This window comes from Pseudonaja textilis, chromosome Z (genome assembly GCF_049901715.1).
Source record: "Pseudonaja textilis isolate UNSWEBS1 chromosome Z, rPseTex1.2, whole genome shotgun sequence".
Classification (NCBI taxonomy): domain Eukaryota; kingdom Metazoa; phylum Chordata; class Lepidosauria; order Squamata; family Elapidae; genus Pseudonaja; species Pseudonaja textilis.
Window position 1 is genome coordinate 61,426,662 of NC_142008.1, and position 24,019 is coordinate 61,450,680.

The following is a 24,019-nucleotide window of genomic DNA, read 5'->3' on the forward strand; positions in this document are numbered from 1 at the left end:
TTACTTTCTAACATTATTTCAATATCTTTGGGTATCTGAGGCAAAATTTGCTTCCTGTAAGTATTTTTGAATTCTTTCTTCCTGAACATTCTCTTGATGGTACAGTTTTCCATAATAATCTTGAGTATTTTTTTCTTCTCACATTTCCATAGCATACATGTCCTTGTTCATTTATCAATTGATTTATCCTTCTCAAGTCTCTTTCCTTTCTCAGTTTATATGCTAGCCATCTGTCTGGTTTGTTTGCATCTTCAAAATAGTTCTGCTTAGCATTTTAATTTTTGTGCTATTTCTTCTTTTTCCATTAGCCTCATTTTATGTTTAGTTATGTCCATTTTAATTTTAATGTCCTTTTTGTGGAAATTTCTGTAGTTCTTTTTCCAACTTCTTGTAGTCCTCTTCCAATATTTTAAAGGTTTTTTTTCTGTTTTATATTTCTTTTCCTTGTATAGTTCATTATCAAGCTTCTTGTATAAGCCTTCATCGTGTCCCAGAGGTTCTGTAATGATGTATCCTCTTTTGTATTTTCTTTAAAGAAAAAAGTCAATTGTCTCTCAAATTTCTGTTTAAAGTCTTTTTCCTTTAATATTGTATTATTTAAAGTCCATCTAGATTGCCTTTTTTGTCCTTTCCATACAAGTGTCATTGGATTGTGATCTGCCCAGGTACTTGCTTCTGTTTCAATATCTTGTATGTTAGAAAGCAATTCTGTTGACATCCATATCATATCTATTCTAGAACATGATGCATGTCTATTTGAATAAAAGGTATATTGTTTTATTTCTCTCTCTCCATGCATCTTTGAAGTTTATCTCATCTACTATTCGAAAGAAGGATTTTGGCCATGTCTTTCTAGCTTTGCTGTTTTTTATGTTTTATAGTCCAATTTGTCATTTATTGTCCATTAAAATCTCCCATCAGATAGATATTAACATAGTCAAGTTCAATTATTTTTTTATGTAACTTCCTGTAAAAATCTTGATTATCATTTGGGGCATAAATTGCTGTTAAAAGTATCTTTAGATTATTGTCCATTATCTCCACCATCAAAATCCTTCCATCATCATCTGTATATATTTGTTCCGCAGGGATTGGACCTCTAATGTATAACACCTCTCTTTTTACACTGTGTCCACACTGTAAATAATTTCCCTTTTTTTGTTGTTCCAATATATAATCATGTTGTTTTTTTTAATGTGTACCTCTTGTAGGCAGATTATATCAAATTTTAATTTCTCTAATTTATGAAATATTTTTCTTCTTTTAGTAGCTAAATTAAGTCCATTTATATTAATTGTAATCAGTTTTCTCTCATCCATTTTAGACTTTATAAGAAGGATTTGTTGCTCTAGTAGATCTTGGTTGTCGTTGCTCTCTGGGTACACCACCTACGGCTCCTTCTTCTTTTTCAATTATTGCTATACATTCCTCTTGAAATTCAATTAACGACTCTTCTTTTCTTGTATCTTCCTTCCTTCCTCTGAAATTTCCAGATAGAATAACTCAGCTTTTTCAACTCTATCAATTCTGTGTCTTTGTTCCTGCCAGGTAAACATGAGACCTTCTCAGTACCTGTTCAGTACCACTATTTCTTTATCTTTGTACTTTAGTGTTTTTTCTCTTGCCGCCTGCAGTATTTGTGATTTAATTATTTTCTTAGTAAATCTGATATGAACTTCTCTTGGCAGTTTATTTCTCATTGCATATCTTGTATAGACGCAAAAAACCTCATCCATTCCATCCATCTTCTCTTTAGTTACCTCTAATGCTTCTGCCAGGATTTCTGTCATCATTTCAGCAAGGTTTTCACCCTTTTCTTCTTCTATATTTTGAAATCTAAGATAGAATTCTGATCTATCAATTTCCCATCCCAATGATTGCAGAGATCTGCCCTTATCTCTTTCCACTTCACTCAATTGGGTATCCATATCTTCAATCTTCTTATCTCTTTGTACATCTTGTTCTTCAATTTTCTTGATTCTATCCTCATATTGAATCATCATGTGTTGAATATTTCAATTTTCTCATGTCTTTTCCGTTCTTTACTCAATATTCTCCGTTCTCTTTTCAATATTATCTGTTTTTATTTGTATCTTTTGAATTCCTTGCATAATCATCTGCAGTGTCACTTCTTTCTCCTTCTCTTGTTGTAACATCACCTGTATTGATTGTTGTCCTCCAGATGGTGAGGAGGAAGAAGTCGGGATTGAAGAAGCTGAGGCGGATGTCTTTCTGCTCATCTTAGAATGCTTAATAGAAAAATTGAGAAGAAAAAGCAAGAGCAGCCAACTGCCACTCCAATAAAAAAAAAGCTAAAAAAAGGGAAGGGAAAAAATCTTCAGGCACTTCAATACCTTAATCCAATTGGTTCCAATTATGTAGAAAAAAAGAAAAGAAAAAAAATGTAAAACGGAAAAAGAATGAAAAAATTTTAAAAAGGAAAAAATTCCCCTTGCTAAAAAGGTAGAACAAAGGGAGGAGGGAGGAAAAGAAAAGTAGTCTTATTCCTGCATTGAAGGACTCAAGTCCAAATATAAAAATCTGAAGCAGAATGGAAAGTTACCAGAAAAGTATTCTTATAATTAGCAGAAGTTTCTTAGCTTATATCGCAAATATTACAGAAGTTGCTTAATATGGTATTGTGAAAACCAGAAAATTGCTCCACCCTCCTTTATCTTATTCTTCTGTTCCTTTAATCAGCTTGGGAGCACACTATAGGAAGGTTTGTGACTTTTTTCCTTGAACTAACTACCATGTTCCTCCCAAAATAGGACCTACCCAAAAAATAAGCCTTAGACTGATTTTTTAAGTATGCACCTAATATAAGCCCTATCCCAAAAATACGCCCTAGTGAAGGGTGGGCATGGCCAGTGCAGCAACTGAAGCCCATGCAATGGAGATGAGTTGATTACTTGTCCAAGCAGCAGGAGGGATGGGGGAAGCACAAGATCTGGATGCGTGGGCTGCGGGAAAGCCAAGTCAGTGGGCCAGAGTGATGGGTGGCCGGGAGAGGCTCATCTTCATGCAGCAGCATAGGCAGCAGATGGAGGCAGAGGTGCAGGGGGAAGGCAGATAATCCAGATGTGCCATGCGGGCCACAGGAAAGCTGAAACTCAGTGACTGGAGTAGGCAGGCAGCTCCACGAAGCTCACCTTCATGTCTCTTGGCTTGCCTGCAGCTGCATGGCATATTGGGATCACCTGCCTTCCACCCCTCGTGGATGGTTTCATTTCTCATATAGTACATTTTTTGGAAAAAAAATTATTCGTCATATTTCTATGTTTTTCAGTCATTATTGTGATAGAGTTTGAGAATTTTACAATAATCTTCTGCAGAAAATAATTAATACATAATACACTTATACAAACTGCAATAATTCTAGGTTATTTTTCTAGGTTTTAAGTCCAGAAATACTTACTAATTTTATATAGATCAAATCTACATAGAAATACAATTTTTAAATGATTTTAGTTTTTAATTCCATTCATCCGAATAAGAAGCAACAAAGTTTATATTTAATTTTTCCATTTAAATTATTAGAATCTTGTTATGCATAGCATTTAGGTAGATAACGTTTTTTTTAAAAAGTTATTTTATTCATTATATTTCCTACTGATCTTCTTAACAGAGAATTCTTGAGCTGGAACATTCCCTTATGAAGTGTCCACAAAATGATAAAAGCCAATTGGAAGATCTGGTTGCCCAGACAGAATCAGACAAAAATGAGCATAGTAAAGTAATAGCTAATATGACTGAAAAACACAAAAAAGAAATTGAATATGTAAAGCAGCAAGAGCAGCAACACTGGAGAGAAGAGCTTGAAATATTTACCCAGCAGCATCAATCAGAAATGGAAAAACTGAGGAAACATTGTGAAGAAGAAATGGCTAAGCTGTTAAAAGAAAAAGAGGCTATATATCATGCTCATATACAAGAAATAAATGACAAAACTTTAGAAAATTTTGATGTCAAACAAACAAAGCTAGAAGCACTTTCATCTGAATTATCAGATGCTCTGAATACCTGTCAAAATCTTGAACAATATATTTCTAAGTTAAAAGAGGATGCAGATAAAGCAAAAGTTGAGTTTCAGACAAAACTTGATCAGCAAAGGAATAATCATAAGGAACAAGTTGAAGCTATTTTTAAAGACCAGGAAGTAATTGAGAAATCGTTTAAAGAAGAAATAATTCACCTCAAACAACTCTTGGAAGCAAAAGGGAAAAGTAAAGAAGAATCAGAACAGAAAAAAATGAAAGAAACTCTAGGAAAAATTGAGTCACAAGATAAAATAATGTCTGTAGAATTAGATGTTTTATGTCAGTCCAGAGAAAATAATGCAAGTTTGCAAGAGAAATTGGAAGTTATAAAGCATAAAAAGTCAAAACTTGAGGAACTGGTTGTAAAAACTGAAATCCAGCCAAATGAAGTAAAAACTGAGTTAGATTTTCAGACATCCCAGGTAAATGATCTAAAATGTGAATTGGAAGAAGAAAAAAGAAAAAATGTACAGAATATCTCATCTCTGACAGAAAAGTATGAATCACAGTTAAGAAACCTTGGAGAAGAGATCAATCAGTTAAAAAGTCATTGTATTAGCAATGAAAGTAAAATTGGACAAATAAAGCATTTCATGAAGCAGCAAATTGAAAAGTATAGGCAGCTGTTATCAACCAAAGAAGAAGAAATCAGTGCTTTAAAAGACGAATATGAACTCAAGTTAAAGCAGCAAGAAACACAAGCAGAGGAAACCATAGAAAAAGTAAAAAAAATGCAGGAAGAATTTAAGCAAAAACTTTCAGAAAAAGAAGCAAAACTAAAAAAAGAGATTGAGATCAACCAGTTAGAATTTTGTCAGAAAGATGAACAGTTCACTTCAAAAATGCTGACAATGGCTCATGCCAGTTCACTTGGAATAAATGATACTGTTTCAAAACTGGAGATGAATCAGAAGAAACAACTAAAAAGCATGGCTGAAGCCCACAAGCAAGAAGTGGATGAAGTTTTACATCTTTGGGAAAAGAAACTAAATCAACAGACTGAAGTACTTTGGGAAAAGCATGAAACAAAATTGCAAGAAAAAGAGCTGGAAATAAGAGATCTGAAAGAAAGACTGGCCACTTTTGATGCTGAAAGAGAAGGGAATAATGCAGAGATTATATGGTTAAAGGACAAAAATACAAAGAAAGACAAAAGTATATATGAACTTCAAGAACAACTGCAACAGACATTAGCACAAGTGAATCTTTTAAAACAAAAAGAAACTGATTTAAAAAAGCAACTTGAAAAATTAAAGGACGATCTTAATTTTTCTTTGAAGGAGAAAATAACAGTACAAGAACAGCTTAATGAGACAAAGAAAACAGAAGAAAAAAAGAAATATGATCTTTTGGAACTGGCAGATAAATTAAAAATGTCTGATGTGGAACTCCATGCCTTGAAGATGTCTCATCTTAAAGAACAGGAGAATTATAAGACAAAGTTAGAAGGGGAAAGAAATGAGTTTCAGCAAAAACAAGCTGAATTTGAAAATTTCAAGAGTGATACAATTAGAAAACTGGCTGATTACCAGCAAAAAGCAGAAACTTTATTGAAAATAAAAGTTGATGAACTGATTAAACAATGCAGTGAAAATGTTTCTTCAATATTAGTTAAAATTGCTCACTGTCAGCAACAGACAATAAAAATTAAAGAAGGCATATTTATTAAAATCAATCAAATTCCAGATCTAGAAGTTCAACTTAAACAATTAACAGAGAGTCATGTAACTTTAAACAGTAGTTTACAGGAGTCAAAAAAGCACTTAGAGGAAAAGGAACACTTAATTATGTCTATGAAAGCAGACATGGAAAAACTTTTAACTGAAAAAGAACTATTGCAAAAAGAAAGTTATCTCCAGCAGCAAACAGTAACAGAGAAGGAATCTTGTATCACAGACCTGAAGAAAGAGTTATCTGAGCATAGTAATATTGTTACGTCTATGAGGGAAGAGATAAATGAGAAAAAAGCAGAAATCACAGATCTCAACAAGCTCATTAGTGAACTGAACCTCAAACTTGAAAAGAGCATATCAGAAAAAGAAACTGCCACAACGATGTTAAAAAAACAACACAAAGAAAACCAACTGCAGTTAATGAATGAGATGGAAGTACTATCTTCCAAAGTTGAATCATTGAGTGAAGATAAAGTTACTGCCCTGAAACAGGTAGACCATTGGATGAATAAAATATCAGATTGGAAGAAGAAAGCTCAATTGAGATTTACACAAAATTATAATACTATTAAGGAATTACAAAGTAAGGTTGAACTGATTAATAACCAAGTTAGTGAAATAGAAGAAGAACTGAATAGAATGAAGGATGAGCATGATAAGCAAACCAAGCAGTTAGAACATTTAAAAAGCTTAATGGAACAAAAGCAGTTCAGAAAAGAAAAACAGGAATCTGATTTGGTTGCTGAGATAAAAATCCATTCAGCGAGAATTGCTGAATTAGAAGAGCATATTGCTCGGAAAACAATGGAAAATGATTATTTAATGGAAGAATGTAAAAAGTACCGTGAACAAGACAGTGAGCAAAAAGAAATGGCACAACAATTCCAACAGGCTCAGGAAGCAATAGTCAACAAGGATGACAAGCTGAAGGAGATGGAACAAAAAGTCCTAACTTTTGAGAAGAAAGTGCAGGTTATGGAAAATGACCTGGAAGAAAAATCAAAAGAATTTGAAGAAATAAAATTGGCTCTATTGAAAACTAAAGAAGAAGAATTAAAGGCTTTAGAAGAAAGGCTTATTTCAGAAACAACTTCTAAAATAGCAGATCTGAAAAAAAAGGCTGAAAACAAAATTGCTTCTATTAAAAGGCAGTTGATGATTCAGATGGAAGAAAAAGAGCAGCAAAATAAGCTACAAAAAAAATTGCAAGAAAAAGAAAAGAAAATTACGTCTTTAGAAGAAAAGATTCAATCAGTACACTCAGATTTAGAAAAAGAGTTGATACAAAAAGTAAAAACAATAAAAGTTTCTGCAGAGCAAGATAAAGTCCATGCTTTAGAGAATATGAAACAGATGTATGATTTAAAAATTGATATTTTAAGAAAAGATTTATTGGAGAAGGAGAGATTACTTGAGAAGTATAATGAGGAAGCAAATATGTATAATATTTCAAAAATGGAAACTCAGAATCAGCAAGAACTTCTTAAAAGAGCTCAAGAAGATAAAAATAAAATTGAAAATCTTCAACGAGAACTTGAGGAACAAATCAAGAAACATGCTTCATTACTTGAACAACATACCAAGTATGAGAGTGAATTAAGAAAGATCAAAGTAGAATTGAAAAACAAAGAAGAAAATCAACAAAATATGGAATTTGCACTTAAAGACTTAGAAAAAAAGCTTCAAGAAAAGGAGGAAGAAGGACAACCTTTACAACAAAAGATACATCATTTTGGTGAAGATTTTATGAAAGAGAGACAACAATACAGGATTGATGTGGATAATAGGATTACAGAATATGATGAGAAATTAAATAGACTGCAAGAGCAGATAGATGAAAGAAGTGGCCTTATAAAAATTCTGGAAGGAAATATAGAAGAAAAGACAAAATCAGTCTTTGAACTTCAGCAGATGGTTGATGAGATGCAGATACAACAGAAAGATTTGCAAACTACACTGAAATATACAGAGCAAGAGAAACAGGAACAGCACAAAAATTTGATTAAGCTTCAGAAAGATTTGCGAACCTTGCGGAAAGAACATCAGCAAGAGCTGGAAATTATGAAGAAAGAATCTAGAGAAGAAATGGAACAAAAAATAAAGTAAGTTGCCATTAAGTAACTGTTAACTCTTTACTGAAATGTATATAGAGTAAAACTGAATGAAATCAAGTATATGATTAGCATTATTTTCAAAAAATGGATATATGTATTATCTAGCAGGTAAATCCTGCTTTTTAAATCTGTTGAACACTTTTATAGAAAATAAATGTCAGGTTGGATGAACATCTCTCAAAGTAAAATGTCCAGTTATGAAAAAATGTGTTGTTTGCATGTGCAGTGTACTCTTTCCTTTGTGAATTAAGCAATCACATCTAAAAATATATATGTTATCATAGTTTCCCCTTTTATGAAATAAAAGATGTCTATTTGCTTTAAAACATGTCAAAAATTTGAACTTCACAAAGTTCAGATAAAAACCAGAAGTTACGATTATTTAAAAACTTATATTTCTGATTGCATATTATATAAAGGAGCACATAAGTAAGTAAAAGATGAATTCAACCTTCAGCTTATGAGCGAAGATATAATAATAGGAATGTAACCTTCAGATATAAGCTTAAATTTATACAAAACAATTGAATACATGTATAGTCTATTTCCAGCAATTAATCATTTGAGATGCATGTTTAAGACACTATATTTAAAATTGCTTGATATCAATTTATAGTCACACCTAAATATATTTACTTATATTATATTATATTTAGATTGTTCCTTAATTGTCACCTTTTTTGAACTACATACACATGAATATAATATAATTTTACATTATACAAGTACTTTCCTACATTTTCACTATGGTAAAAATCTAAAGGATCAGATGTCATTTTTATAAGTATTGTATGGAAAAAATGGAGGGGTGTGGTGGCTCAGTGGCTAAAACACTGAGCTTGTTGAATAGAAAGGTTGGCAGTTTGGCAGTTTGAATCCCTAGTACACGTAACGGGGTGAGCTTCCGTTACTTGTCCCAGCTTCTGCCAACCTAGCAGTTCGAAAGCATGTAAAAATGCAAGTAGAAAAATAGGGACCACTTTGGTGGGAAGGTAACAGCATTCCATGCGCCTTTGGCATTTAGTCATGTTAGCCACAAGACCACGGAGATGTCTTTGGACAGCTTTGTAATGGAGATGAGTACCGCCCCCTAGAGCTGGAAACAGCTAGCACGTATGTGCAAGTGGAACCTTTGCCTTTATGGAAAAATAATAAAATTTAATTATTTTAACAGGTTTGTTACCCAATTTAATCTGTAAGAAATATTTTAGAGTTTTTTAGCATAATGCTTGAGCTAAAAAAATCTTAATTTCTTATATTCTTATATCTTAAAAGATATGAACAGGAAGACATTGAATTGAAGCACAATTCTACATTAAAGCAGCTAATGAGGGAGTTCAATACCCAACTGGCACAAAAGGATCAGGAATTAGAAATGGCTGTAAAAGAAACTATCAGTAAGTTACAGTGATATACTTTGTACACCTCAAATGCTACAAATATCAAATATATTTTTTTTCAGAGAATTTTGGGTAGTATTTGTGACATGATGGTCTGCAGGTATTATGGACTGCAAATGGCATCACACACCACCAGTTTATTCCTCATTTGACAACTGAGGAAGAAAAAGGAAAAAAAAGAAATAGAATTCAAAGAATTTAAGCACCTAAAAGACTAGGAGAAATACAGAAGATGAGATGAGGACATGTGTTTGGTGCAGTGAAGGAAAATTGGTGAGACTTTTATTGAAACTGGGAGAAGCAGAAAAGAAAAACGTGTATGTGGGTGTGTAAATCGCTAATGCAGAGAAGTTCCATGCATAAGGCCATGTGAGGGTAAGGCTTGAACAGTATCCTCAGGAGTAGTTTACCTTTTTCTGAATCAAAGTTCAAAATGGTTTGCAGCTATCAGGAAACTATAGAATGAAGAAGGAATGGAGAAGTAGTTGAAAAATGCCTAGTTCAAATGGCATTGCTTTAATATGAGAAGACTTGTCAACACATGTTCTGAAAAATGATACATGAGAAACTCCAACAAGGAAGAGAGGAGTTGATGGCTGTGAACTCCGAAGTCAGTCACTTAAGAAAAAGGCACCAAAAAAGCCAGTGACTGCAGAGGGAAGAAGAGTGAGAAAGATTTATTAAATAATAAAACCTAGAAGCAAAGTAATAATACAGTCAAGAAGTAAAGATCAGCAAGCTTGCTAAGGTAGGAAGAGCAATAAAGGAAAAGAACAATAAAGTTAAAAAAAAACAATGTTCAGGCAGAAAAAGATATTAATGAAATGAAGAAAAGAGTTTTAATGTTAAAAGTGAAATCTTAATACAAATTAAAGTAATAACAGAATAGAGATTAATGAACCCTTAGTAATAGAGAAAATAACATTTGTCTTTTGTTCACTCTAAAGTAACAAAAATCACATTTCTTGCAGTTATTCATTCCCTGGCCATCTCTCTTATTGCCTACAGTTCATTTCCTGGAGCAGAAGTGATTTTTTATAAACAATAGGAAAATAGTCAGGAATGTTCAGGAAGGCCTATTATATAGTTATTTGGATAAATGTAAGGAAGAATAGGAACGAAAGTATTTATTTCCATCAACTTCCTTTATTAATTTATTTAGGATTCAGGAGAATCCTGAATTGTATCACCAATTGTAATATTTTACCTCATTTTGTTTTTACTTTTAATGTATTTCTATTTGCAGTTCTTGTGATTGTAATAAAAAACCTTATGATTTAAAAATAACCTTGAATTTTCTGAGGATTTATCACTATTTCTGCTTAGGAATATTTTTATTTGGTTTGAAGATGTCTGGAATTTAGGAATTTAGGAAATAAAAATCTAAGAGATCAGATAAATTGTAAGATTATACAGATTAGTTTGTTAAGGTGTTGCACTTCAATAATCTTTGACTTGAGATGCAAAGAGCTCCAAGTTCTTGGTGCTGATACTGTGCCTTAGTTGTTGGATATGCTGGAAGAAGTTCATTTATTTTTCAAAGAAAACAGAAACAAACTAGTGCTATTTGTTAAAACCTTTTGAATGTGAAGCTTTATTAAGGAAAGCAGCCATTAACTCATTGCTAATAGTTGCTGAATAGCTATAAAATAATGTTTTAAGATATTGCAATATCTTGCACACAGATTAATCACAGGCTTGTTTGCAAAGAATACCTTTTTAACTTGTTTTCTTTAAAATTTTCTTTTTTAAATTTCTTCAGGTATAGTAATTGCTATTTACTTTTTAGCTATTGCTGATAAAGATTTAAAATAGAAACCTAATTGTATTAACCTAATCATAGTAACATTGTTGCATATTTTTAAACAGGTAAAGCCCAAGAAGTGGAATCCGAATTGATAGAATGTCACCATACAGAAACGGTTCAACTACACAAAAAGATTTCAGAAAAGGATGATGATCTACAAAGGACAGTGAAAAAGTATGAAGAAATACTTGAGGTATATATTTGTATTGAATAATGTCTGTGCTCTTAAAATCTAAATATAATGGACAGCTGTTATACAATTGAGATTTGTATACACCTATAGATTAGTACACACAATTGTGATATTTATTTATTTTAGAAAACTTATATTGCTGCCTATTCACATATGGCAACTCAAGGCAACTTACACGAATATAAAAAAAAAATATTTTTAAAAACTAGTAGAAGAAAATAATAAAATAATAGCCCCCCCCGTTCACCCCGGTGACAACACCGCAAAGCAGTGGGCAAGGGCTGAATCTCTCCCTCCTATCAAGACTGACTGAGCAGCTGCAGAGGAAGGAAGTGAAACAGAATAGTACAGAGTCTCCCACTCCCATCCCCTGAAGCCACTCCAGGAGAATACCATGGTAACAAAAGCCACCAAGATGTCAAGTAGAGCAAGGATGGATGCACTACCCCATCCTGCTCATACCAGAGATCATCAAAAAGTGCGACCAATACTATTTCTGTCCCATATCCAGGCCTGAATCCTAACTGGTTAGGGGTCTAGATAATCTGTTTCATCCGGAAAACTTTGGAGCTGCTTCCCAAAAAGAGGAGATTGGAGATAGGTTGGAAATTATCCAACAGGGTGGAATCCAGGGATGGCTTCTTAAAAAGAAGGCCTCCTTAAAGTGCTGGAGCACTACTCCCTCCTATAGTGAAGCATTGATCACCACCCACCTGTCACCTCCTAGGAACTTTCAACAAGCCAGGAGGGACATGAACTATAATTAGTATGATAATTCAGTTAAAAGTACTTCAATTCCTGCATAGAATTTAAATCATCAGAACCAGCCAATAAGAGTAAAATGCAAAATATATTTTATGAATACATATCACTGCAGTTGCATTGCTTTCTTTTTCTATTGCTTAATTCTTTTTGTTTTATATGCAAAAAACATATTTAGAAAGCATATTCTTTCCAAACACCATTTCAGAATTGGGGTAACTCTCCTCTTAGCATTGATCTTATTTCATTCCATCTGACAAGGGCACCAGGTCAAAGTCCTCCGAAGATGATCTTTTTGTAAATTTTTTATTAAAACTTTTAAACTAGAAGATAAAAGCTAACACAAACTAACACAAAATGCGGATGATAAAAAAAATAATGTAGCAAAAGCAAAAGGTACTAAACAGGAAAAAAAAAAACTAAAGGAAAACTAGAAAAGGGGGGAATGTATAAAATGATTTCCAATATTTTTTTAAAATATATTTTTATTATTTTTAGTTATACATCCGTATTGTGTGTGAACAGAGTTGGTTCTGGGTATCATTCATATTAACCAAAACCACATTAACAGTATTAGTAATCTCTATCACATTTATCCAATTTAAGTCATTCAATTTTTGAACTATATATAAGCACAAAATGCCTAACTCATTTTCTTTATCTTTATATCTTTCTTATTCAATCTAAACATTTCTCTGTTATATATAAACAAATTTAACTAATTTTAATTCCAAATTGATTCAATTCATGCTAACACTGTTAGTAGTCTCTCAGAATTACCAAATTTATGTAATCCTTACATTATTTTTATCCATTTTTTCATAGTGGTTCACCATAACAGTATGAAGAAGTTTGATTAAGTATAATTCATATTATTCCAATTCGTGCTAACATTAATAATTTCTCTCACACTAATTAGATTTATATCATCTAATATACATAAGCAAAAAAAAATCCATCTTTGCCCTCATCTGTGTCATCCTTATTCAATCTAAACATTTCTCTATTATATCTAAATGAATTTAACTAAATTCCTTTCATATTAATCCAGTTCTTCGCTAACAATGTTAATCTGAAACATGCATAAAATAAACTAACATCAGATATCTAATCTTTCTATTTATTCATTCTATAAACAATTTATGTTCTAATATTTCCCCTATCTAATTTTATTTCTGCCTCTCTAACTTGTAATCAGGCTACTTTAATGTTTATAGGGCAAACAGGATAAGGAGATGATAATAGGATCAGGCTTCTGAAAGTGTGTAAAAATCTCCAGCATGCTTGTGAAAAATATCTCTATCTTCTTATCAAAAAGAGAAGGGGGTCCAGGCCTTTGCAAGCACTTCTTAAATAAACAAACTCTTTATTGTTCCTGGTCTTGTGTCAACTTGATTTATATCACATTGTCAAAGGCATCTTCCTGTCTCTGCAATTGTTGGTTTATCTGTTCTGTTTTCTTCAGATTTTCTTGCTTTATCAGCTGATTTGTCAATCCTAATTTTTGCTCCAATCCTTTATTTGTTTGTTGATATGGCCAATCCATCAGTTCTTTCCACTCCTTTTGCTTAACGTTTGTCTGGTCTTCCCCTTCTTCATTTTGTTGTTTTATTTTCTGATTTTGTTGATCCATATTTTTTCCCTGTTCATGTTTTATTCGCTGACCTTCATTTCCATTTCCTCCAATTGTTCTGTTGTTTCCACCAGTTCATTTGATCTTTATTCTCCATTCTTTGCAAAATACCCTCCACTTTCCAATCCATTGAATTCAAAATATCTTGAAATATCAAGGCCATCTCCGTAAGAAATCCTTTTATTACCACAACTGTTCCTTCAACTCTAGTCATAATAGTGATAAGAATGGAATAAACAATCACGCCTCAATCAAATCCAAAGGCCAAAAAGTCCAATATCTTAAAGGTATAGTTATAGTTTAATAAATGAAACTCTTTCAGCTTCCATGCTGCATTCTTTCCAGCAGACATTTATTTCACCTAGCCTCTATTTCTTTCAAAACAAAATTAGTCATCCGAATGGACCAATTCCAGCATTTACTCAATACATAATGATCCAAAATATTTTCCAAGTACTTTTACATATGCTCTGTAGTTTTAATCTTTTATTCTAGTCTCCTAATATTAAATTTACAGGAGTCTAGGAGTCACTTTTTCTTTGCTCTGTAGATGGCGCTCTCAACTTACTTTTCAGCATAAGTGTCTTTAAAATTATTTTCCACCACTTGCAAAGTTATTAGAGTCTCTTCTAGGATTTCCCCCCACTTTCAGAGTAACTTTTAAAATAAGAACAATTATCTCACCCAGCAACACAATCTGTTCACTGCTCTCTTCGCTCCTGCACTGTCTTGGGTATTCTGGCTGGTCCCAGCTTCATGCCAGCCATGTTAACCGCCACTATTCCTTGTCTTTGGATGAGGGGAATTTGCAAAGTCAGGGGTGAGAGATGTGGCTCTCTTCAACCTGCAAGGCCCTTCACTACCACTATAGTGGCTATAGGGTGGCTATGGCTCTTCTTGGAGCCTTCCGACAGGAAAAGCTCAGAGCAGGGCTGCAGAGCTCGCAGTCCTCGACTCCAGTGGTGCCATTTCCAATATTCTTCACAGCAGTACAAATATATTTTGACCTCTCTCTCTCTCATTATATCATATTACTTTTCTTTCTTTTTTTGAATTTTTTTATTTTTATAACAGAAAACAACAAATAAAACCATTTTTCAGTTGTATAGTGTGTCAGTTTGGTATATGTATCATGTGCACAATATCTATAATCCTTTCCTCTTAACTTTGCATTCGTATTATATTCTCATCAACATTTCATATCATATTATCTCATTGTCATACAATCATTAAAATTTTAATTTTATTTCCAGGCTATCTTTAAAAGTAAATCTCAATTCTTACGAAATTATATTCATAATATAACTTATTCAAAAATAATCAATTATAATATATCATTACTATTACAATATATTTCAATTTCTTACTATTCTATCTAGCCATTGGTAAAATAAATCCCAAATCTTCTAATACTCCTTTTCTTCTTGCTCTCTAATTGCTCCATTAATTTTCTTAATCACCTCCTCCGTTGGAATTTTCTCATTTTTCCACCTTTGAGCAAATACTAGCTCCAGTTAAAACATTAATAATCAGATATGTTGTTTCTTTACTATAACCTTCAGGTAGGATCCCCAATTTTATCATTTTTCCCAGCCATGTGTGTATTTTAGTCCAATATTTTTTAGCTTCTGCACATGTCCACCACATATGGTAATATGATCCAGGTATCTGATGGCATTTCAAACATTTCGCCCGATTTGTCCTTGAACATCTTTGCTATTCTTGCCAGGGGATAAATGCCACCCGTAAAACATCTTATACAAATTCTCTTTATAAGCTGTTGACATTGTTAATTTATAGTTTCTAGCCCATAATTTCTGCCATTTATCCAAATCTATCCCATATCCAAATTTTTCCCCCAAGCAATCATCGTTTCTTTAATTTGTTTTTCTTCTAATTTCACTTCTAATAAATAACCATAAAATTTTTTAATCATCCTCTCTTCAGTACCAGTTAAAATTTTATCTAATTCAATCAATTCTTTGTAAAACCCATCTATCTTACTATCTTTTTCATATCTAGAATGTATTTGCATATATGAATACCAATTCATCTTTATCCCTTGTTCATCTAGTTCTTGCTTTATTTTGAGTTCACCCTTTTCATTTAAAATTTCATTGTACCTAACAATACTATTTTAACAATTTTAAAAACATTTGGATACGCAAATGCCTGTATTGTTGATAACCAGACTGGTATTTTCAAATAGTGTTGTTCCCTTATTTTCTCCCATGTTGATAATAAAACATCTTGAATATAATGTTTCTGAAAACATCCATTCACTTTACTTTCCTTATACCATAAAAATGCATGCCACCCCAAATCATGGCCTTCCAATGTTAACAGTCTAGTATTTTCAAAACAATCCATTCTTTCATCCACATCAGTATTACTGCCTTATAATATAACTCCCAATTGAGTAGTCCATGTAATAGTTTAGTTTAATTCTTGTCTTCTTGTCACTTTCATCAACCTATGGCTGAATTATTCATCTCTATACACGCAATAAACTCATTTGATCATAAATTGAAATAATCTTCCAGGAATGTTTTCAAACTGTATATTCATTAATTGTAAAATGAAAAGTTCTGAATATTGATTCTCTGTATCAAAATATGTATTCATACTTTTACTTTAGCTATTTACATGTTCACCACACATAATAAAATGTCCCTTTATGCTGTTCACGTTTCCAACATAATTTCAAGTGCCTTAATACATTGTATTTTTTTAATAAACTTTATTCAGTTTTCAAATTTTAAAAATATAAAATAAAATTATATACATCATTATGTCAGCATCAAGACATCGTTTACATTTCTTTATCATGTTTCTATATATACTTTCTTATTACATTACTATTACATATATCTTTCTTTATTCTTAATACAAATTAATATATTTTCATCATATATTTCCCTTCTCTCCACAATAGATATATACATAATCTCCTATTCTTTGCCTAATTACCATTTTAGTTTCTTTTTATTCTTAAACCATTTCTACCAGGCATCCCAGACTATATAATACATCGAATCCTCTTTATCTCTTAGTTTCAAAGTCAGCCTGTCCATCTCTGCACAGTCTAATATTTTTTTTTATAACAACACCCTCTGATGGTACATTTTCCTGCTTCCAAAATTGTGCATAAGAGATCCTAGAAGCTGTTAAAATATGTAACACAATATATCTGTCTTTTTTGTTGTATTTCTCTGTTGTTATGCCTAATAAAAATAATAGTGGTTGGGGTTCAATTTTCTGTTTTATTATTTCTTCTAACCACAATCGAATTGTATTCCAATATTTCTTGACTTCTGGGCAGGTCCACCATAGAAAGTTCCCCTTTCTTACACTTCCAACAATTTGGATTTTGATTAAACATTTTTGCTAGCCTAACGGGGTAGGTGCCACCTATAAAATATTTTGTACAGGTTTTCCCTGTACACTGTAGACATAGTTAATTTGTAATTTAGTCCTCACGTTTCTTCCCAATGTTCCAAATCCATATTATGTCCAACATACTTCACCCATACTACCATAATTTCTTTAACCACCTCCTCTTCCATCTTAAAGTCTAAAAGGAAATTATATATTTTCTTTTTTAAATTTTTTTATTTTATTTTTAGACAAACATATGCAGACAAAAATAAAAATATAAAGCCATCTTCTAATTACATACATATAGTGTGTCAGTTGGTTACAATTTTTTTGTGCATCTTCTCCGTAGTCTTCACTTACAATTTTTTGTATATATTCTCATATTATCAAACAGATATTTCTAAATACATTTATTATCAATATTAATCAATCATTTGACTATACTGTTATTCATTCATGTTATGCAAGATATTCCATATTTTTAAATTGATTTATCTTATAACAATTCATATTATCCTCCTAAATCCATCCCATAATTATAATATAATAATACATCTTTATATATTCTATATAGTTCTATTCTCCTTGTATTGTAAAATTCTACATATTTCATTACCATATTTTATTTTCTAACCATTGATAAAATAAATCTCAAATCTTATAAAATTGTTTATCTTCTTGTTCTCTAATTTCAAATGTCAATTTACTCATTTCAGCACATTCTATTATTTTCTTAATAGCTTCCTCCTGTGTTGGTATTTTCTCATTTTTCCAATTTTTAGCAAATACAATCCTAGCCGCTGTTAATACATTTACAGTCAAAAATTTCAATTCCTTACTATATATTTCAGATAAAATTCCCAATAAAAATATCTCTGGTTTCAAATCTATATGTATCTTTGTCACTTTTTCCAACCATGTGTGGATTTTAGTCCAATATCTTTTAGTTTCTGCACATGTCCACCACATGGTAATATGAACCAGGTATCTGATGACATTTCAGATTTATTCTTGAACAGTCTTGCTATTCTTGTTGGGGCTAAATGCCAAGGAAATTATATATTTTCGATGTCATCTTTTTCTGGGGTCCTTGTAGGATTCCATCTAGTTGATGCTTTTCCATATAAATTCCATATTGTTCTTTATCTTTTTTATATCTTGCCTGTATTTGCATGTATGCACACCAGTCTATGTCTATATTTTGCTGTTGTAATTCTTTTGTTGTTTTTGGCCTCCTTGTTCATCTAATAAGTCTTTATGATTCTTCATTTTTACCAGATCCATTGCATTTGGGTAAATTTGTGCTTCCATAGTTGACAGCCAGTGTTATATTGACAAAATTGTTTTTTAAAATTTTGTTCCATATTTGAATTAGTGAATTTCTGATCAAGTGTCTCTGAAAATATGAATGTTGCTTGCTTTTCCCATCCCATAAAAAGTTATGCCACCCTCTTTGCAAATTGTGGCCTTCTATTAACAATATTCTTTTGTTTTCCAAATTAATCCAGTCATTAATTCATACCATAGCTGCTGCCTGGTAGTACATTTCCCTGTCTGGGAGTCCAAAGCCACCCCTTTCTCTCTTGTCCTATAATAATTTCATTTTTGTCCTAGCTTTTTTTCCCACCCAAACAAATTTAGTTATTATTTTATCCAATTCTCCCCCCCAAAAAATTTATCCAATTTTACCGGTATGGTTTGAAAGAGATATAGTATTTTTGGTAGTATGGATTCTTGATTGCCGCAATTTTCCCTATTAAAGATAGCTGTAGTTTCCCCCATATTTCCAATTCTTTTTTAATTTGTATCATTAATTTATTATAATTGTCTTCTATAATTGATGAGCACCTTGGTGTTAGCCAAATACCAAGATATTTTACTTTTTTAATGATTTTCCTTCTAATTCTTTTTTTTTTGTTGTTTACCTTTAAGTTTTTAGTCTGTATCTTTGTTTTATTTTTATTTATTTTGAGTCCTGCAACATTGCCAAATTCTTCTATTTCTTTTATCAATATCATTCCAGTGTCCTCTGGAACTTTCAGAAAAAATACTATGTGGTCGGCAAAAGCTTGTGCTTTATATTGCTCTTTTCTAATTGAAGCCCCTTTATTAATTCCTTTATTTTTTCTAATATTCTCCAATAATTTTTTTTTAAAAATAGATTTTATTGAATTTACAATTTAAAAACACATCAACAGTACATTTACAAAATAGAAAGAAAATGGCTGAGGGGAAAGAAAGAAAACACCTGGCCTAACACACTGGATAAGGGCCGGTTGAGGGGAAGAGAAAAGATATAGAGGGAGAGGGGGAAGGGAGAGGGAGGGAGAATAGGGTAAAAAGTACAATTAAAAGTGAACGATATCTTTTGTGACAGTCTGTAAGGATCATTTCTCTTCGTCATATCCAATCTACTCCTCTTTTCCATTATGTTTAAGTTACTCTATATCATTTACATAATTTGTCTCTGTGTAAGCCAATTATACTATGAGTCCCAGTTGTCGTAAAATGTTGAGGACTCTTTGTTTTTTAATGCTATAGTTAGTTTATCCATTTCAGCACACTCACAAATTTTCTGAATAGCCATTTGCTCTGAAGGTGTATGAGGTGATTTCCAACATTGAGCAAACGCTAGTCTAGCCGCAGTTAGAATATGGATTATTACATATTTTGTCTTTTTGGATAAATATCTATCAGAGATCCCTAACAGGAAGAACTCTGGTTTATAATCTATTTGTTCTTTAGTTATCTCCTCCAACCATTTTCTGAAGTTTTGCCAAAATTTTTGGGTAGTTTTACAAGACCACCACGTGTGGAAAAATGTTCCTTCAGTGCTTTTGCATTTCCAACACCTTGAGCTCATGTTAGGGTTCATCTTTGCCAACCTCGAAGGGGGTAAGTGCCATCTATATAACATTTTATACATATTTTCTTTGTACGCCGCCGATTTCATAATCTTGATGTTTCTATTCCAGATCTTTTCCCATTCTGTTAATGTAATGCTTCTTCCAATATTCCTACTCCACGTTATCATGTTCCCTTTCACTATCTCTTGCTCTAATTCTACCTCCAATAAATATTTATAAAATTTGGAGATATTCTTTTTATTTGATCCTAATAAGATTTTATCTAAATATTGTAATTTGCTATAGATTCCAAACTCTTTGATATCTTGTTTGTATCTGCTATGGATTTGTATATATAACCACTGGTCAATTTTAAATCCCTGTTCCTGTAAATCCTGTCGAGTTCTTAATTTTCCTAGAGGGTCTAATAAATCTTTATATTTAGTCATTTTTGTTATATCCAAATTGTTGGGATGAACCATTGCCTCCATTGTTGAAAGCCAAATCGAATTTTAAATAATGTTTTTGCATATTTTTCCAATTAGTTAATAATGAATCTCTAATAAGGTGTTTATGAAAATACGACTGTTTAGTTTTCCCCACTTCCCATAGAAATGCGTGCCACCCTCTCTGAAGGTCGTGCCCTTCTAAGGCTAAGGTTCTTTATTGAGTAAATTAAACCAGTCTTTTAACCATAATAAGTTGGCTGCCCAATAATATAATTCCCAATTTGGGAGCGCTAGCCCCCCTCTACTTTTTGCATCTTGTAAAGCCGTAATATTGATTCTACCTTTTTTTCCTTGCCAAATAAATTTAAGTGTTACCTTATTTATATCTTCAAAGAAAATTTTTGGTAATTTAATTGGGATTGTCTGGAATAAGTAAAGGAATTTTGGTAGGATGTTCATTTTGATCGTGGCAATCCTGCCCAGTAGAGAAAGCTGCAGCTTATTCCAGGATTCTAGGTCTTTCTTAATTTGCTGTAATAGTTTATCATAATTATTCTCTTTGAGCGATTTACTATGTGGTGTTAACCATATGCCTAAATATTTGACCTTTTTTGTTGCCTGTATCCCTATGGTTTTTTCTAATTCTTTCCTCTGATTCTCTGTTAGATTTTTAGTCATTATTTTTGTCTTATTTCTATTGATCTTTAATCCTGCTACTGAACCAAATTGTTCTAGTTCTTTTATTAGGTTATGTCCTTTTTCCATGGGTTCCTCTAGGAAGAAAACCATATCGTCTGCGAACCCCTGTAGTTTATATTCCTCTGCTTTGACCCTTACTCCTTGGATTTCAGAGTTTTGTCTTATCCGCGTTAACAGTGATTCTAAAGCAAGTATAAATAGGAGGGGTGAGAGGGGGCAACCCTGTCTGACGCCCTTTTCAATGTTTAATGGGCCTGTTTGTTCACCATTAATTAGTATGTTGGCCTGTTGGGTGTTGTAAATTGTTGTGATAATGTTATCGAATTTAGTGCCCAGACTCACGTTATAGATTTTTTGTATTAAGAAGTGCCAATGTAGATTATCAAATGCTTTCTCAGCATCTAAAAACATGAGTGCAAATTGTTTCTCTGGATGAACTTCATAATATTCTAAAACGTCAATAACGGTTCTTAGATTATTTTTGATTTGGCGGGACAGAAGGAAACCATTTTGATCTTCATGAATGTATAAATTTAAAACTTGTTTTACTCTATTCGCTATAATTGAGGTAAATAATTTATAATCAGCGTTTAAAAGCGAAATTGGTCTATAATTGTTGATATATCTGGCATCTACATCCTCCTTCGGAATTAACAAAATCAACGCCCCCCTCCATGAGTCTGGCATTTTGGCTGCCAAAAGTACTTCATTAAACACTTCCAGCATCAGTGGCCCTACTAACTCTATTATAGCTTTGTACAATTCTACTGGGATCCCATCTGGTCCAGGGGATTTATTATTACTTTGGTTCTCCATTGCAGATTTCAATTCAGACCATGTAATATCCTTATTTAATAATTCTTTCTCTCCTTCCCCTATTGTTTTATCATTCGTATTCTCCAGATAAGTTCTTATTTTGTCTTCATTGATTTCTTCCTTTTTATATAATCTTTGACAGTAGTTTAATATGATATCTTTTTTCTTCTCAATCTCATATTGTGGTATGCCTTTCTCGTCTATTAGTTGGTGTATCAGTCTCTTTTCTTTTTCTTTTTTAAGTTTATAAGATAGCCATCTTCCTGGTTTATTAGCGTGTTCAAAATAATTTTGTTTGGACCTTCTCAAACTAACTTCTATTTTATCTTGTTCAATTAAATTCAGCTTATGTTTGGCTAATATTAACTGGTTTTGTATTCCTTGGATCTTGGGTTTTTTTTGTAATTGTATTTCTAAGTCTTTGATTTGTTGTTGTAATACGTTTTGTCAGGCATAAGTTCTCTTATTTCTCACAGCATTATAGGAAATTGTTGTACCTCTTATAATTGCTTTCATAGTATCCCAAATATTCTGTTTTGAAGTTGTTTCATTATTATTATCTTTTAGGAAATAGTTTAGCTCCTCTTTCAGCTTATTGATATACTCTTCTTTGTTTACTATTTGGGTATTTAGTGTCCATCTTTTTTTTATTCCTCTCCTGTCTCTCCAAATTAGCTGTATTGGGTTGCGGTCAGCCCATTCATTTGGTAGGATTTTAATTTCTTTTATTTCATTAGCCAAATCCAAATCCATCCAAGCCATATCTATTCTAGTCCAAATCTTATGTGGATTGGAATAGTATGTAAATTGTTTCTCTTCCAGGTTCCGTTCCCTCCATAAATCTTTTAAATTTAACTCTTTCATTATTTCCTTACATGCCGCAGAAAGTTCCCTTTTCCCCTTCTTGTTTTTTCCCATATTACTATGGTCTTTTTGGTAGTCTGCAATGGAGTTAAAATCGCCAATCAAGCAAATGTTCCTTTTTTCAAAGCCTACTATTTTTTGGTGGAGGTGTTTGAAAAATTTCCCTTGGTCTTCATTTGGGGCATAGATTGCTACAAGTAAAAATGTGATGTGGTTTATCCAAACTTGTATAACCAGAGTTCTTCCTTCGGGATCCGACCAGATTAATTCTGCCTTTACATCTTGTTTTACGTAAATTGCAATTCCTTTTTTCTTGTGTTTATTGGCCGGTGCCGTAAAAAGTTTCCCTAATTTTGGACAAATTAGATGTCTTTCATCATTTTTCGAAATATGTGTTTCTTGAAGACATATTATATCTGCGTTATGTCGAATAAGTTTTGAAAATATCCTTTTTCTTTTTGATATTGAATTTAATCCATTTATATTGATGGAGAGCAACTTCTTCCCCTCCACCATTTATCTACGTCTGCTTAGATTTTTGCCTAGTAATGATTCGATTCTCTTCTTTTTGTTGTTGTGGGATTTGCTCTTCTCTCCCAGGTTGTGGTTTATCACTTCCTGAAATTGGGGAAAGTCGTTCCTTTTGGGTTCTGTGACAATATCGGTCCTCCTATGGTCTCCTTTTAGGTTCTTCTTTAGTGGATTGACCATCCGTATCCGTGAGCTGTTGATAAAAGTCTTGGGCCTGTTCTATCGATTCTATTTTGATTTTCCTCTCTCCACGTAATTAACATCCCTTCCGGGATTAGCCATTTAAGTTGGATTCCTTTTTTATTTAAATCATTAGCTAGAAATTTATAATCTTGTCTTACCATCCTCACTTTCTTTGGAATTTGTTTTAAAATCGTAATTTCTCTGCCTTTATATGATATCGTTTCCTCCCTAGACGTTTTCAAAATTAAATCTCTCAGACATCTCCTAGAGAAGCGGATATGGATTTCTCTTGGGCAGTTGTTGCGTCTGGCGTAGCTTGTGCTAACCCTATATACCTCATCAAACTCTTTAATTAGGTCATCTTTTTCTTTTCCTAACCATTCAGCCAATATTTCTGCCATCAAATGTTCCAATTCTTCATTTTTTGCTTCAGCCACATTCTGGAACCTTAAATACGCCATTGCTTTGTCCATCTCGAGATGAACCAGTGAGTCTTCCATTTCTCTAAGTACATTTTTAAATTCCTCATCCATCCTTTCAAAGTTAGTCTCCATGCGTGTTGTTCTACTCTCTATATCTTTTATTTTCACTTCATTTTTCTCCATGGCCTGCTGCAGAGACCCTATCTTAG

General features: G+C 32.5%; 1 protein-coding gene across 1 annotated transcript in view; it reads left to right on the plus strand.

Annotated features, from left to right (window-relative positions):
- The window catches only part of GOLGA4 (golgin A4), a 79,743-nt gene that overhangs the window by 36,788 nt on the left and 18,936 nt on the right, over positions 1 to 24,019 (plus strand). Inside the window, exons 9-12 of the mRNA XM_087917164.1 lie at positions 2,653 to 2,722; positions 3,629 to 7,815; positions 9,103 to 9,224; positions 11,097 to 11,227. Of these exons, the coding sequence (XP_087773290.1) occupies positions 2,653 to 2,722; positions 3,629 to 7,815; positions 9,103 to 9,224; positions 11,097 to 11,227 (4,510 nt within the window). The remainder of the gene's footprint in view (positions 1 to 2,652; positions 2,723 to 3,628; positions 7,816 to 9,102; positions 9,225 to 11,096; positions 11,228 to 24,019) is intronic.